At 37.6% G+C, this 16,481-nt stretch overlaps 3 protein-coding genes across 3 annotated transcripts; 1 reads left to right on the top strand and 2 right to left on the bottom strand.

Moving 5' to 3' along the window:
* The first annotated feature begins 2,838 nt into the window (after positions 1 to 2,838).
* LOC119983109 (probable pectate lyase 8) lies at positions 2,839 to 7,491 on the top strand. Its single transcript, XM_038826778.1, has 7 exons — positions 2,839 to 3,155; positions 3,344 to 3,397; positions 3,943 to 4,008; positions 5,575 to 6,217; positions 6,304 to 6,407; positions 6,689 to 6,827; positions 6,919 to 7,491. The coding sequence occupies exons 1-7, from the start codon at positions 3,055 to 3,057 to the stop codon at positions 7,138 to 7,140; spliced, it is 1,329 nt and encodes a 442-aa protein (XP_038682706.1). The 5' UTR covers positions 2,839 to 3,054; the 3' UTR covers positions 7,141 to 7,491.
* A 299-nt stretch (positions 7,492 to 7,790) lies between these two features.
* LOC119983143 (putative kinase-like protein TMKL1) lies at positions 7,791 to 10,953 on the bottom strand. The gene is made up of 2 exons (XM_038826827.1): positions 9,466 to 10,953; positions 7,791 to 8,624 (listed from the first exon to the last, which is right to left on the bottom strand). The coding sequence occupies exons 1-2, from the start codon at positions 10,859 to 10,861 to the stop codon at positions 7,984 to 7,986; spliced, it is 2,037 nt and encodes a 678-aa protein (XP_038682755.1). The 5' UTR covers positions 10,862 to 10,953; the 3' UTR covers positions 7,791 to 7,983.
* A 1,760-nt stretch (positions 10,954 to 12,713) lies between these two features.
* Positions 12,714 to 16,277, bottom strand: LOC119982198. The gene is made up of 5 exons (XM_038825445.1): positions 15,888 to 16,277; positions 14,916 to 14,977; positions 14,688 to 14,792; positions 14,402 to 14,548; positions 12,714 to 13,064 (listed from the first exon to the last, which is right to left on the bottom strand). Exons 1-4 carry the CDS (start codon positions 16,099 to 16,101, stop codon positions 14,417 to 14,419), a joined length of 513 nt encoding a protein of 170 aa, XP_038681373.1. The 5' UTR covers positions 16,102 to 16,277; the 3' UTR covers positions 12,714 to 13,064; positions 14,402 to 14,416.
* Between the last annotated feature and the right edge of the window lie 204 nt (positions 16,278 to 16,481).

The following is a 16,481-nucleotide window of genomic DNA, read 5'->3' as shown; positions in this document are numbered from 1 at the left end:
AAGTAAAGAAATTGCATCTCCATGCAAAGACACGTTTTATGGGCCTAAGAACCAATAACGACGGCTCAAGAAAAACAAATTCATACGAATCCGTGACCCAGAGCGGAAAATATTTTTAATGTCTTTGGAACTTGAATTTCCAACACCCTAAGCAGCCATGTTTGGTTCAACTATCTATGCGCAACTCGTTTCACACTGTTCCATTCGAAGTTGATAGCAAAGCTAAAAGCTTTAAGGGCCAGACTTATAATTATTACACTAAGAAATTTTGTTGAGAAAATGTGTAGCATCAACATTTTAGTCATGTTGAAGAAAATTTAATAATCGAATTAAGCAAATATGTGATGATGATTTTTAACAGTTGGCCATGCATTATGCTTGAAGGACTCTCTTTAAATCATGACTGCTAAGTGCTAGCTGTTTCATGATTATATTGCACTATATCCCCACATTAATCTAATTATCATAAAAATCTTTGTAAAAAAAAAGAAAAAAAAAAGCATTTGGGTAGCTGGTGAGGTAAAGAAGCTCAAGCTGCTTAATTTGGTCATGTAATAGTAGAAATGGTAGGAAAAAAACCTCTTTATAGCAGTAACAAAAGCGAGTAATTATATTCATAAAAAAATTAAAACAGTAAGTAATTAATGGTTTAGGGTTTAGGATTTTCCTTACCAAAGATCTATCACAATCTCAATGGAGACCATATTGTAGGATAAGTCAACTCTATTCAGTTATAAATTCAGATCCAGTCCGCTCGAGTTTAGTAAAGTCTACTTGAGCAATGACGTACCTATCTGTGTTGGTTTTCAACTTAACCGCTCTAATCAGGATAACGGTGCATATCTTACTTTTAGGGTTTATTGCTTTCAATGAGAAATATTCTCTAAATACGTTTTTCTTAACACACTCATATAGGTCGATATCATTCCAAATTTCCAATAAAACACATTTGACAATCGTTCATGGTCCTATTGTTTTCTTCGCGGGAACGAATAGGCATTGTTAGGAACACAATTATCATGATTAAAATCATTGATATTAATGAGTTCTTAAGTTCTTTCTAATCAATTCAATTGAATTAGTCACGTCTCTATTTGTGTTAAGGTTGATATATCAATGCACTTTAATTAGTAGACAATAGTTTGTTCGTTAATTTTTACAAAAAATAAAAAATAAAAGAAAGATGGGATTTTGGGCTGTGGATCAGTTTTATCCACATATCACGTTATATTTTAATCCACGTATCATGTTATATATGGGAGCAAACAACAAATTTATTCTCATGCACGTTATGGGCACCATGGCTTTCATGTCCAACCGTATGGAGAAGCTTTGCAATGTAGAACAAGGAATAAATGGAATTCATAATTTGGGCGGTTCTCATATATAATAGTAGACAATAGCGACAAAAACTTGTTTAGATTAGAAAATTGAAATAAAAATTTAGAGTTTTTTTTTAAAAAAATAATGAATGACACCATACAGACTTATTTTTTGAACATCTAATATGAGTCTAAACTCATAGAAGTTTCTCACATGATAACAAAGTAAGTTGGGTTAAAATCGAGCGCGTGACATAATAGTATTGCTCTCAGTGAAAATCAAAATCAGGACCTTCCGAGTACATACGATTTGGTCCCAAAGAGATTCACTATTAAGCAATTACTCAAGTGGTTTGAAATTTTAGAGTCAATCATCATAAATAATGTAATGAATTGGCATTTCTCAAAAGGAAAAAATGTAAAAATTACATAGACAGTCCAACATTTCATCTTCTTTGAATTTTCTATTTAAAGTGATAATTATATGAAATGCACCTTTTCGCATTCCATGATTATCATGAAAGAACGTTTCGATAAATCTTCATCATCATAGCCTTTAATCACGTCGAATATCCTGAAAGCCATGAGGAAAAAATCTTTTCATTTTTAAATTAATTTGGAAGTGTAAATCTTTGACTCTTTGAAAGTCGAGAAAAACTTCTTAAAATAATTTTTAAAAATTTACCTTATTGTTGGGTGAGGAAATTTCTGTGTGGGCGAGCCATCCCTTTATTAAATATTTAAAGGATAAATTTTTATGATATCATTATCGGTTTAAAAAAATAAAATATGACTAACAAACCATATTACATATTGGCTCATTTCTTTTGAAACAGGGAAGGATAATTCGAACCATAATAATTAAAATGATACACATCATCCTTATCATTCAAATTAATAGCTGGGGTGTACATATTGGCTATTCTCACCGGCTCCATTTATAAAATGGTTTGATGTGTATGATATTATAATGCAAAATTTAACTAATTTAACTACGCAATTCGGTGATTGGTTCTTGCATGGAACGTCAACGTGCCTCAGAAAAGTGTCAAGTGGGTTTATTTTAATTACTTATTAATACGTTTAAAAAAAATTACTTATCAATATAAAATTAGATTAAATAAATAAATAAATAAGCGAATCTTTGGTTAATGCATTTTATAGGGATTTATATACGGACGTCACCGGAATAACCGGTGCCTCTGGAGTCGCTTGCACGTAGTTACCGTACCGATTTCAAGGACACCTGTCGATATCTAGCAATTTTGTAATCCTGACAGTTCGTCGTCTTTCACGTGGCCACGCGGCGTAAAATTTCAGCGAGTATAATTGGCGAAATGTGACTGGCGCGTAAGGGATTTAGGCTGACCTGGACGATGTGGTCCAGAAGAGAACAGGAAGTGGTGCTGATGTGTCAGTGAGAGGTGGTAGGCCACGTGACTAACCGATGTGCAAGAGTTAAAGGTCCATGACAGGGGAGACGGAATAGAAGAACAGGGGAGACTGGGAGAGTCAGTTATTGGCAGTTAGGGGAGGCGGTGAGGTTGTTAAATGTGGTTAATTATCATTAACCATGGTTAATCTCTTAATCGCGTTAGGCAAGATTTGGACCTGAAAGGCTATAAAATGAGTGCTCCATCACAGCTTTTCTCATTTATTCTTATACAGAGAATTTAACAGACGCCTCCGCTGTGTGTGAGGCGTAGAGAGAGAGAAGAAAACACAGACAACAATGGCGGTTTCTGTGAGATGGCTCTCTCTATGCACAATGCTGGTTCTAATGCTGTTTGTTAGTGTAAATTGTTCCGCAGAGAAGGTCGAGCTGAAGAACAGGTACTTTTGGCCATTAATGTCTCTCTGTTTTTGTATGAATTCAATGTCAAGTGTCGTGTTGATTTGAGATTGTGAAGGAACATTTTATGTGAGTTTTGTTGTTTGTTCTTCAATGTTGTTTCGATGGCCGATGCCGATTTAGAGTTCGAGTACTTAACTGCGTAGTTGCTTGTTTCTTCTCTGATCAGGTTTGAAGGAGCAGAGAAATTGCAGAGCCCTAAAAACTCATCCATGGAAATCAGGTTAGTTTTTGAAATTCGATTGCAATTTTCGTGAATCAATTTAGATTCATAGAAGGTTCCAAGCTGTTGAGATCGGATTCAAAAAATCTTGATCGTTAAATTCTGTTAACAGACTTTCATGTCCTTTCTATCCTCAGAAAAGTACTGTATACGTCAAAGTAGCTCTGGCTACTTCATTGACTACGAAGTAATGCCATTAACTACCAGAATACCCTTGAATATATCCTTAATCGCTCCCTGTGAATACCATCCCAATTCCGGATTTCTAAACCAGTGAGGTTAAATTAGTAATAGCACTTGTCATTTGGATGATTTAATTACGGCGTCGTTTACGATCCTCAAATGATAGCGTAAGGCCTGCTGTCATTTTTCTCTGGGCACCTTCTGTATGCGAAAATCTTCTCATTTTGACCATTTGGGTCCCTGGGTTTAGCAAATTTTCTGCAAATTGACGTCTATTCACTGTAATAAATATCAGGTTCAGAAAATGAAGAAGTAAAAAACTTATGCGTTCTGTTGTTCGATGTTTTTCTTTTACTTGACAGGTCAAACGATGCATTGAATGAGCATGTGGTGGAAAATCCAGATGAAGTTGCTGCAATGGTTGATATGTGAGCCTCTCGATCTCCTTGTGTCAATTGATCTAAACCTTAATCGATCGTAAATTTTGCGTTTCTATTCAAATTTTTTTGTTTGTGTTCTTTTTATACCTTAATTATACGCCAGTAGTTCTTTAGAGTTGGAGCAGGGAGGGAACCTTACATGACCACATATTTTATAGCATAAACAAATGCTGAGCCGCATCTTCCTTCCTTTCAGTTTTCTTATCCAAATCCTCGCAAATTCACTTGCAGAGAGAGAGAGAATTGGCAGTCAAAGTCAGATACAAAAAAAAAGTTAAATTTGGTAATTGTTAGGTTAAGTATTGAGTTAAGTAGTAAATTTGGCTAGTCAGACTGACAAGTGGAAGCTTTATTGGCACGTTCTGGTATTGGTTTTTAATACAGTATGTAATAAACAAATTAAGAATTAAGAGTAGTCTGAGACTCTGAGTTTGTCTATGGTACTTTGAATTCCCTTTGACGACTACAAACAAGATCCTCCACTTACTGAAGTTATTTAAGGATCACTGATCGACCGACGACCATGTTATCAGATGTTGCTATCTCTACACCTTTTTTTTTGTTTGTTTTTTCATACCTGATTGGCCAGCTTACCCACATGCCCCTTTGTCTTTGAGATCCGCGCATCACGTTCTTTTAAATTTATTTTCTTTTGTCTTTTTCTTTACCTATCCAATTCCCTGCAGTTCCTCATACTTTGTCTTTCTTCTTCTTCTTTATAATGTCTTTTTTAATACTATTTGCTTCATGTGAAAAGTCGAAAGCCGGTCTCTACTGTCCAATGTCCATATAAAAACAAATATGCCACATGTAGTTGCGAAATGAGACTAATCAGCTTTGCTCTGTTTTCCTGTATTGTTTCTTTTTAGTTTTGGCCTAAAACTAGAATTCCAAATCAACAAGTGTAACAAATGCATGATTTCTGAATTGAATCTGGATCAAATTTCATGTACATGATAGATTCATTTCACCTAGTCACCAGAGGTTTATGCTCTGTTTTAATCTCCAGCCTGTCAAGACTGACTCAAGAGGGCAGGATTTATCATTTACATATGAGTCAGGAATTGCAGATCTGTTTTTTCGTACTAGAAAAGGTTTAGTTGAAATATTTGGGATGCTGAGCTGATTTATCTACTGCTCATTTTACCTAACTCAGTAATTGAATGAAAGGCCCTCATGAACTCAATAAATGGGGTTCCTTTTATTATTGTCACCGACATGGCCAATGCGTTAATCGACTCGACCGGAATTTGCTTCCCCCCACCTTCGCATTTGTTTCTTATTTGCCGAATCTGGTGAACTAAAATCAACCAACTTCCGTATCATTCATCCGTATGCGTCTTCCAGTTCAGCTCACGTGGCCTACATGTCCTTGTGGGGTCAAACTTTTTTCAATTCTCCAGAGTCATTCAATTTCCCATACTACAATAAGTTTGAGGAGTTTGAACACATTTATATCTGTCCACTAATTAAAAAACTAAATTAAAGAACACGATTTGCTTTGCTCAATTGTTAATGACTAATGGCAGTAATGATCTTTTGCCTAATTTACAGGAGCATACGCAATAGCACAGAAAGGAGAAAGTTGGGATTTTTCTCATGTGGAACAGGCAACCCAATTGATGATTGTTGGCGATGTGACCGAAATTGGCACCTTCACCGGAAGAGCCTAGCCAACTGTGCTATTGGCTTTGGACGGAATGCAGTCGGTGGTCGTGATGGCAAGTACTATGTTGTCAGTGACCCTGGTGATTACGACGCTGTTAACCCCCGACCCGGGACGCTCCGCCACGCCGTCATCCAGGACAGGCCTTTATGGATTGTGTTCAAGAGAGACATGGTGATAACACTTAAACAGGAACTTATCATGAACAGCTTCAAGACAATTGATGCCCGCGGAGTCAATGTTCACATTGCCAATGGTGCTTGTATCACGATCCAATATGTCACAAATATCATTATCCATGGTCTCCATATTCATGATTGCAAGCCAACGGGGAATGCCATGGTTCGAAGCTCGCCTTCTCATTATGGGTGGAGGACAATAGCTGATGGAGATGGCATTTCAATTTTTGGAGCAAGTCACATTTGGGTTGATCACAATTCTCTATCTAATTGTGCTGATGGACTTATTGATGCTATAATGGCTTCAACCGCTATCACTGTCTCCAACAACTACTTCACCCATCACAATGAGGTCAGCTATACTTCATACTTCATTCTTCCTCTGTCTATTTGGCATCATAGAAGACTAAAACTTGCTGTCATCTGCTAAAAATGCAGGTTATGCTATTGGGTCATAGTGATTCTTATACTAGAGATAAGGTAATGCAAGTGACCATTGCCTACAACCATTTTGGTGAGGGTCTTATTCAAAGAATGCCAAGGTAATACATCTAAAAGCGTAAATACTAAGAATCTCAATGTTTTTTTTGTCTCAACTATCCCAAATGATGAGATGGACGCACATAATCCATGTAAAATCATAGGTCCCACATGTCTTATATGAAATCTTGAGTGTCCATCTTAGCATTTGAGCTGAGATAAAAAATATTGGGATCCGTAAGACTGTTGATGTAAAAATAACCATTAGTCTCCAATTTCTACATAATATCCTTCTCTGTTTCTAAGGTGAGACTACATTGTTTTATAATAATCAATCTTGCAGGTGTAGACATGGGTATTTCCATGTAGTGAACAATGACTACACACACTGGGAAATGTATGCTATTGGTGGAAGTGCTAATCCCACCATTAACAGCCAGGGCAACAGATATCTTGCCCCTGCAAACTCTTTTGCCAAGGAGGTATAATACATATCATTTGAAATTATTGTATTAAAATGATAATAATGATGAAATAAACATGGGATTTTATTAATGAAACTGATGTACATAGGTGACAAAAAGGGTGGAAATGGATAAAAATATGTGGAAGCACTGGAACTGGAGATCAGAGGGAGACCTGATGCTCAATGGAGCCTACTTCACTCCATCAGGAGCTGGAGCAGCTGCCAGCTATGCCAGGGCCTCAAGCTTAGGAGCCAAATCCTCTTCCATGGTCGCTACTCTTACTTCCAGTGCCGGTGCCCTAGCTTGTCGCAAGGGCAGGCAATGTTAATTTTCAACCCCAACACCAATTGGAGAAAAACCAAAGAAACAAAGAGGAAAAGAGAGAAGAAGAAGAGAAACAGTGAGTTTCTTTCTTTGTTAATTTCTTTCCATTACTATTCTGTTACAGCAGAGGTCAATTTGAAGCCATTAATAGTTCAAGTCTCCAATTAGTATCTCACTATCTCTCCCTGGCAAATATTTTGACAAAATGTACATTATTTTCACATGTTGTCAAGCTGTCAGGATTGCCATTGATCGACCTCGGCCTGCTTAAGCTGCCGTAGTGTTGTTCACTTCTTTTGTTTTACTCTCACATCTAAATTTCTCATACAACTTATATGCAACAATCTCTCCTTGATGTCTTCTGCGTCTACATTGATGATTCACTCTTGCTCTGTTTTCTTCAAGTGGGGATTAATTTAACTTCTGTCTCAAATTATACCTAGTCCCTATTGTTCCGATAAAGAGCAGAACCTACAACTAGCTTTAGCTTTTCGGGAAAATTCCAAACGAAATCTTTCAATTCCTACAACATTGGTTTCATGTGAGGTGCATGTGAAACATCCCTCAACCGCAGAACAACAATGTTCAGATGCAAATTTCACAAGCAATACGACAAACACATAGAGTGCAATGGAATACAATAAGTTAAGAAGATTATCAAAAACAACTGAAATAACAGCCAAAAACAACTCAGATAACAGCCTAAACCCATTCATAGAAATACAATACTGTCTTTAATAGCATTATAGTCTTACACTGCAATTACCATCTTAATGAACTGTTATACAGAGGTAGAAATTAGGCTAATTGGGATTTCATGACTTGATAGAAATGTGACTGGGGAAGCTCAGAAGGGGGTACCGATTTCGCTTCTAGTTTCAGTAGGGCTGTATAGGGCAGACCTGTTTCTTGGTCTGTTCTCCTCCAACTGCTTCACAACTTCATCCATGGTGGGTCTAACCGTGGCCACTGGAGCGCAGCAACCCATTGCAAGCTTCAAAGCCTGAACCAAACCTTCTTCCATTGGGCTCCTTACTCCCTTTAAGACCTCCACATCAAAAACTTCCATCGTTGTCTCCTCCAAAACTGCCACTTTCACCATTGAAGGCAAGTCCACAAAATCACCAGTTCTCCCATTTTTACCAGGTTTCTTGCCTATCAAAATTTCCAGGAGAAGTATTCCAAATGCATATACATCTGTTCTTGAATTGCATTTCTTCATCCTTTGAAGCTCTGGTGCTTTGTATCCATCAGCCTTTGCAAGTGCCACAATTTCGTCAGCCACAGTTGGGATCATTAGTTTGTCGAGCCCAAACTCAGTGAGCCTAGCCACAAAGAAGTCATCCACCAACACATTTTTGGATCTTACATTTCCATGAGTAATAGGAGCCTCAAGGCCTGTATTCAAATATGCAAGTCCCCTTGCTATACCCAGCGCAATCTTGTGTCGCCGAGCCCAATTCAGCACTGGCTTTCCCACTCTAGATTCTGCAATCAGCCAGAAAAGAAAACAAAAATTTACTGATCACAAATGTTCACTAGTGCTTTAACTCCAATACTCCACAGAACAGTTGATAAAATGGCTGTTATACCTAAAAAATATACATGACATCTATCTCAATGTATTCACTAAAAAATATACCTGGCGTAACCTTATAGAACTCAACAGGCCGGAAAACTTAATTGGCCAACAATTTAAGATGTAAACTAGACTGTGGACCTAGATGTCATGTAATGGTTCAGCTCAATAATGGAAAAGTTCAGGAAATAAAAGGCCCTGCTTGAATTACTATTGGCAAGGGTAGAGGAAAATCTAATGTCCACCCTAAGGCTAACGTTGAATACCACTTTTTACATCCCACCTGCTTCTGCTTTTTTTTTTCCACGACTTATACTGTTTTGCCTAAGAAAATATGCAGAAGCCAGTAAACAACAAGCAACGCCTACATCAACCCGAGATTCCTTGTGAAAAGTAATGTTTGGCGAAGCTCAAGCAATCTTTGCAACTTGGTTCAGGTATAAATCTTGAGTCATTACTCTGGCCCTTTCACGTTGATTTCAACAAACTTTAAATTTTAACAAGGTAGCTTCGATTGAATGAAGCCCCTAGGAGTAACATCAAAACAGGTATAGTACTTAAGAGAGAGCATGGACAATCACAAGTGACTTTCGCCAATCTCCCAGAGTGGGGAAGCTGATTTAGTATATAGAACTTAGTTCAAAATATTAACTGTACTCCTAATCAAGACAAGCAACAACAGTTGGATCGCCATACTGCAAGGGTTAACAGATAAATTGCAGAGAAAAGGTAAAAATATTCTATACATACCATGTAAAAGGTCATGAAGAGTCCTGTTAGGCAGATAATCATAAATGAGTAGCTTTTCTCCTCTTTTCCCTTGATAGAAAGCTCTTAGTGGAATCAAATTCTCGTGCCGAATCCTTCCCAATTGTTTTATAACTGGTAGACACAAACTCCCATCTTTGCAACTACCTTCTCTCAACAACCTCAAAGCAATGCTACCACCATCAGCAAGCTTTGCCTTATATGTTGTCCCATAGCTCGTCTTCTCCATCACTTGACCAGTGGCATTCAATACATCCTCTAATGTCAGATGCTCACCACCTTGAAACAGAATTAGCCTTCCCTCACCAACGCAACCGCCATTTTCATCTTCTTCTTCTCCTTCCTCCAATTCATCTTCGCTTGCTCCACTATTCCTCCTCTTCTTGTTTTGTACATACCCTATCAATAGTGAAGCCATAACCACCACCCCGGTCATCAAACCAATCACAAGACCAGCAATTGCACCCGAACTCAATCCAGAACTTCCAGTACAACTTCTTAAAGGCAACCCACAAAGGCCAGGATTGTTTCCTTGAAACACCTCTGCCCCAAACGTTGCATCCCCAAACACTGGCAACATACCACTGAAATTGTTGTGTGCAAGATTCAATTTTTCAAGTTTCAACCCTGTTAAACTCTCAGGAATCGAACCCGAAAGCAAATTACTCGAAAGATCAAGTTCCTTAAGACCTTGAAATCTAGTAACAAACTCAGGGAAACTCCCAGAGAGGTTGTTGTTGCCTAAATCAAGAAATTGTAAATTCATACAAGTAGAGTTGGGCAATGCAGGCTCAGGGAGTGACCCAGACAGTGAATTACCATGAAGCCTAAGCGAAATTAGCTTATCACATAGATTCCAAACAGAAGGGGCTAAAGCCCCGCTCAACATGTTTCCACTCAAATCAATATCAGAGAGTGAGGAGCTGTATCCGAGCTCAAGAGGTATAGACCCACTAAGTGAATTAATACTAAGGTAAAGGCTTTGAATCATAGAGAACTGACCAAGCTCTCTAGGGAGAGAACCAGTAAGGTTAGCAGATGGGAGCTGTAGAGAGAGAAGATGAAGAGATGGGTCTTTGAACAAAGTGAGGTTAGTCCAATGTGGTGAAGAAATGTCACTACAAGAGAGTGGAGAACCATCGGAGAAAACCCATTTGAGGCCCCTCCACTGACAGATAGGAACAGAGGAATTCCATGAAGAAAGCAACAGATTGTCATTGTTACCTTGTAATGGAGCTTTGATCTTGTCCAGTAGAAGCTCAACATCTGTAGAAGAAGAAGGTAACAACAAAGGCTTTGTAAGTGTCGTTAATAATAGGCTTATGGTTAAGAAGAAGAAGAAATTGTTGTAGACAGAGTGAGATTTCAAAACCGCCATGAATGCAGCAAAGAAGGGAGAGACAGAGAGAAAAGGAAAGTTGAGAGTTTGCTTTGTGGAGTTCTAGGACTGCAACTTCTTGTGGGAAAGCTGACACAGTGTTGACTATGAGTAGTCTGATTGTCTAATAATTCAACGGCCATGATCTGCTTATATAATGTTACACAAATCCACCGTCAGTGCCTTCTGTATCCTCCATAGTAATTCTACACCGTACGATTTCAGTCAAATTAGTAGATGATGGTTTCAAATTGATCGGACCGTGAGGGATTTAGGACGCAGTTGCAACAACCTCAATAGGGACCAATTTTTTATGTGAATAACAGAATAAATAATTGAGTTGCTTTTGATATTTAATATTGTTCCCTGCACGCGCACCTTTGGAATCAGATTTTTTATGCAATCTTTATTAGAAGGATAATAGAAATCTTATGAATCCGATTATTTTTTGTCCCAGTTATTTCAAATACGATATTCATGATCTCATATTATTATGTGAGACGTATAAAGTCTATATTTTTACGTGAATCATGAATATTAAGAATAGATGTGACAAAAAACACTTGAATTTTTAAAATTTTAAAAACGGATAACTGTGACGATAACCCAGGATTTTTTTAACATTTTGAAAAGGGGAAAACTGGAATTTTCAACAATTTTAAAAAGGGCAAAAAAAGAGAGCCGACTGTTTTGCACTAGTAGGAAGCCAGCAAGAGTAGTCTTTTCAAGGTGAGGAAGTGTAGAGGCAGCACGGGATCTTCGGTGTTCCTGTCTCTGAAATCCTACACGTGTCAATAGATTGACCAATGAGTTTGACTTGGTGATTGAAGGTACGAGATGGTGAGTGTGCATAGACATAAATGGTAATGACAAGCAGTTTGTGCAAAATTTAGTGGGCCAGAAAGCAAAAGTAAAGTTGGTCGATGAAGGAAATAAAAATTGGGAAAAAGGCGAATCTCTGTCCACAGCTGAGACGCAGAGAGGACCATGGAAGTAACATGTTTTGATGGATAAAGTAGAGCTTTCAAAAGTAAACAATTCATGTGTTGGTAAGCTGCAGGGGTTGCTCTCAAGTCTCAAGTGGGTCTGGTATTGACCCAAATATTCTCTTCTTTTCCTAATAATGCATTCAATTAATGGGCATGATACGCACATAACAAAAAAGCAAACTTTGTATTATTGGTTAAGTATGTTGTGTCAACTATAGTACTCCCCTGTCAATGATGATGTTGACCTGGTGGTGAGATATATGATACTCATACTCTTCCGCCATAATTCAATCCTCTCCGGAGACACGAGTTCACATGAATTTTTCATAAATTTGCTAGACATGTGTAGTTTGTGGGTCAGTTCAGTGCACACCCAAAGAATGACATGTAGTTTGTGGACTAGTACACAGATACGATGAGTTTATCTAATACACATTCAAAGAGTAGTGGCTGCTAGTCTCACCGTACACACATAACAAAAAAAAAATTACAGTATTCCTTCGTCGAAGTGGTGCCACCATATATAGTAATAAAAATTTGTGGTGCGTAGATCATAGGTTGTGAATTTGGGACCTACAATTGTTCGTTAGAGGGAAAACTCAAGGATATATAAAAGCAGTCTGTAGGACCTTTCAGAAAGTTATACATAGGCCATTACAGGCATGAGAGTGATAAAATGATATGCAATTTGAAAGATGTATATACAGTTATACACATAAAGCTAATATAAAGTATGTTTGTTAGCATGTCGCTGTTCAAACTCACGCCAGTCTGAAGAATCATTAGTCGCCTAAACCATTCACTAATAACATGATTGTTGTTTTTTTTTGAACCTCTGCTGCTCATCAAACACAGGCAAACCGTGGAAATGCAAGGCACGCCGCAGTTAAAAGCTCAATTAAATGTTACACTTGAAGGGACTATGAAACACAGAATCCACATTGACTCTACTTGACAAAGTCCATAAATCTGTACTTATGCTTTGTGGACAACTTCAACACTTTTCACATAAGCCTAGCAGCAGCAATGGTCAAAACTCAAAACAAGCACTCTACTGTAATTATCTGAGTATTGACATGTAAAAAAAAAGAAGGTAAAATACCAGCTGGACTTCCCCTTTTGCATGGGACTTTGCTCAGCATGGTGGAGACATACTAATTGACATCTTCATCCTGCGCCCACAACATTATCATCTTTCTTCATGGATTCTGTACCTGGTGGAGGAAAAAGAAGATATCATTTGAGTTTAAACTTCAGTGGAACAGGCGCACCAGGTTTGTAATAATAAATCCACAAAAGATTAGTACCATCTAAAAAGTCATTAAGAAACTGTCCCCTACAATTATTGGGTCTCCTAATTTCCATTCATCTTTGGCCAATAAGTTTTTGCTTAAGGTGACAGTTGAAAAGCCAATTCAGTGGAGTCCAAAGGCATACAGATCGAACATAGAACTATTAGTTGAAAATGATCTTGTTTATATCATGTGATCACATCCTCCACACAAGTTTCTTTCGACGATACGACAAGTGAGGTCATTCAAGACGTGTTTTGGTTGTTTATGTGGAAAGTCTTTATGATTTAGAGTTTAGAGTTTAGCCCTGCATCCAAAACAAATAAGTAAACAAGGTCCATTGAACTTCCAAATATGGAGATACCGAGATATTGATCAACTTGTTCAAGCCTGTTGATCAAGAAAATGAGATGAGAAATGATTGCAATCATTGTGTACCTTAGTGTAGAAATTTTCACTCATCTTTGTGTAACGAACACTTAGAATGAAGTCCAAAATATATTGAAACGATTAGGCTATATATCATTGAATAGAAAATCTGTTATTTAAAGCACCTGAAAGGTTGAAACTAAGAAATTGCCATACTAGACCAGAAAACAGGACAAAGAAGTCGCCAATAGACCACAAGAATATGATCCATGCTCAAAATGGTGAAAAGCTTCGTAGCTCTAACAATTCCCTTACATTTATAAAATTTTGAGATCAGTTTTAAAAAGAGTAACAATCTTCATCGATGCAAAGGTTCTTAACAATTCAAAGTGTTGCTAACTGATTAAACCAAAGGCAAAAGGCAATCTTCTCACTATGATAGTTGAAGGCACTCTCTTCTTCTTCCTCATCCATGTTGAGCAAGAATTGGGTGGTGTAAGTTAATGTGGGTTGGGTTACGTGTGCATCGGTTCTATGAGATGACAAGATATCATATTCTGTTCAAAAATATATTAAACAGAAAATTGAAGAAAAACTTCCCTTCCCATCTTCGTCTTTCTTCACTTATTGTCAGCTGAGTTAAGGTTCAACTAAATTCTAGTTTCTTCTAGATGTACTTCGTCACTATACACAAGTAATTCTAAAGAATATCGAGGCTTACTGAGTAGCGAAAGGCTTGTATACCCATTAAGCAATATAGAGGCATATTGTGAATTGGAAGTTTCAAGTATTCCACTGATAAATATAACTAGTTCCCTAATCTCAATGCATATTTCATCATTTATGACATCGGAGTAATATACAGGAATTGAAAAAATTGACAAACTTACTCCCTCTTATGGTTGTCACTTGTATTTGTCCATTATTCTTTTTGCTTCTTCTAAAGCATCATCTGTAGAAGTTGGGCCCCCGTCTCCTTTTGGCCCCTTATCTTTGTTTAAGGCAATGAATGTGAAATATACAAGTCCCATGGTGGCCTGTCCACAAGACAGAATGCATTTTAAGTCATTAAGAGACAATGCTTAGCTAAAACTTTATAGATAAACTGATTCTGTGATATCTGAATTGTTATCTCCAAAGTTAAATAAGTAACAACTTCAAAGATAGGTAACATACCAGAACAAAGAAAGCTGTAGATAGGAAAGACTTGAGTACAAATAGGGAAAGAGACAATGCAACAACTGTAACAGAAATCCTTGCAACTGGTCTTGGTACAGAGTCCTAAAACCCAAAGCAAGAAAGAAGTCTATTATGCTGCAACTGAGAAAAATGGCTGAATAAGATCATACATCAAAATACTGATAAATGTTGAGGAACACTGGAAGAGAGACAATATGAACTTACAGGCACCAGATTTGTTCCTGCCTCAATCCCATTCTTCCCAACCTCCCATGCTGTTTGAACAACTAATTACAAAATAAACAGGGGTAGTTGATGATTAAATGAATGTCAACACTAGATTCGCACCAAACCAGTAAACTAGCCCAATTTTGGATCTATAACATGCTTTAGCTACTACAAATCAAATATCATTATCAAAAGTAGAGCTTCCTTGAAGAAAATGTATATTGCTCAGTAAAGGTTATGATAGGAAACCACAATTCCACAAACATAAATTCAACTATGAATTGTCTAGGATCATCTATCGAGATCAAGTACACAAGTAATGCTTAACGGGAAAGCTATTTTCGCCTTTTCGGAAATCGAAACCATGATCGTAGGTCAGTAGACATATTTACCATCAGGCCATGGGTTCACCCTTTCTTGGGATCAAAGTATCCATTAAATGAGAAATATTTTACAACCAAGGCAAAAAAAGCACCTCTTTTCAGTTGCAAAAAAACTTGTATCGAGTCGATCGACTATAATTTGTCAGCAGAAAGAAAAACATCATCTTTCATTATTCATTTTCAACTGAGACAGACAAGGAATAACCTCAAAATTCTCTTGATATGCCATATGGTTTTATATTACTCACTGATCAGTAATACTGAAACTTTTTTTCCCTACTCCACTCTGAGAACTTCCTTCTCATTTCTTCACGCCATAATTCCTAATGGCTAATGCCACCATTTTATGACTTTTTCGACTTCAGGATCCAACGTCAAGCATTATGTCACAAATTTGTACACTATATACACTCCAACTAGTATACCACACAACTTCTCAAGCCTATCAGTTCATCTAACTGCCGCTGACAACTTAAATTCCAAATTAACCAATTTAAAAACGAAAAATAGAAAACGAAAAACATAGTGAATTCAATGCAAATAGAGAAAGTATGCGAACTAAATGAAGAAGTCAGGCAGAGCCAACCTTTCAAGAAATTCGATTGCGCCGCGAGGACGGTTGCAATGGACCGAGATTGCCGCACCATTTGATGAGACAGCGAAGTACGTCTCTTTAGCTTTAAGAAAGATTTGGAGGAAAGAAATTGAGAGTGAGTGAGGGTTAGGGTTTGGGGGTAGTAGCGTTTCGGTATAGAGAGTGAAGCGAAGCACAGATTGTGGAGGACAACTGATGAAGCCATGAATGCACGTTCAAACTTTACAGAAATCTTGTTCTGATCACCAAATGGTGACAACTGTAACTGGTGCTTCTTATATAAATGAACTGTGAAGAAGAAGAACCACGACTATGGAACCTCTGGTTATGCAAATTCTCGGGGAGAAAGTTCAAAACTCTTGCAGCCTCACAAACATTAGGGAAAGGACCCACCGGATCCTGGTTTAACCCAGGTCTAGGCCTAGAGAATCAGAGATGCTTAAGGTTTAAGCCCACAAGAGTTGGGCTTAAGATGCTTAGGATCATAAATGCAAGCCCAGAATCTTTATGGTGAGTTATGGGCCTACCGGATAGAAGCCCAAACTGGTTTGGGCTTAAAATGCTTAGGCCTTAGAGCTTCAATCT

Source organism: Tripterygium wilfordii, chromosome 17 (genome assembly GCF_013401445.1).
Source record: "Tripterygium wilfordii isolate XIE 37 chromosome 17, ASM1340144v1, whole genome shotgun sequence".
NCBI classification, from domain to species: domain Eukaryota; kingdom Viridiplantae; phylum Streptophyta; class Magnoliopsida; order Celastrales; family Celastraceae; genus Tripterygium; species Tripterygium wilfordii.
This window is presented reverse-complemented; position numbering and strand designations above follow the sequence as displayed.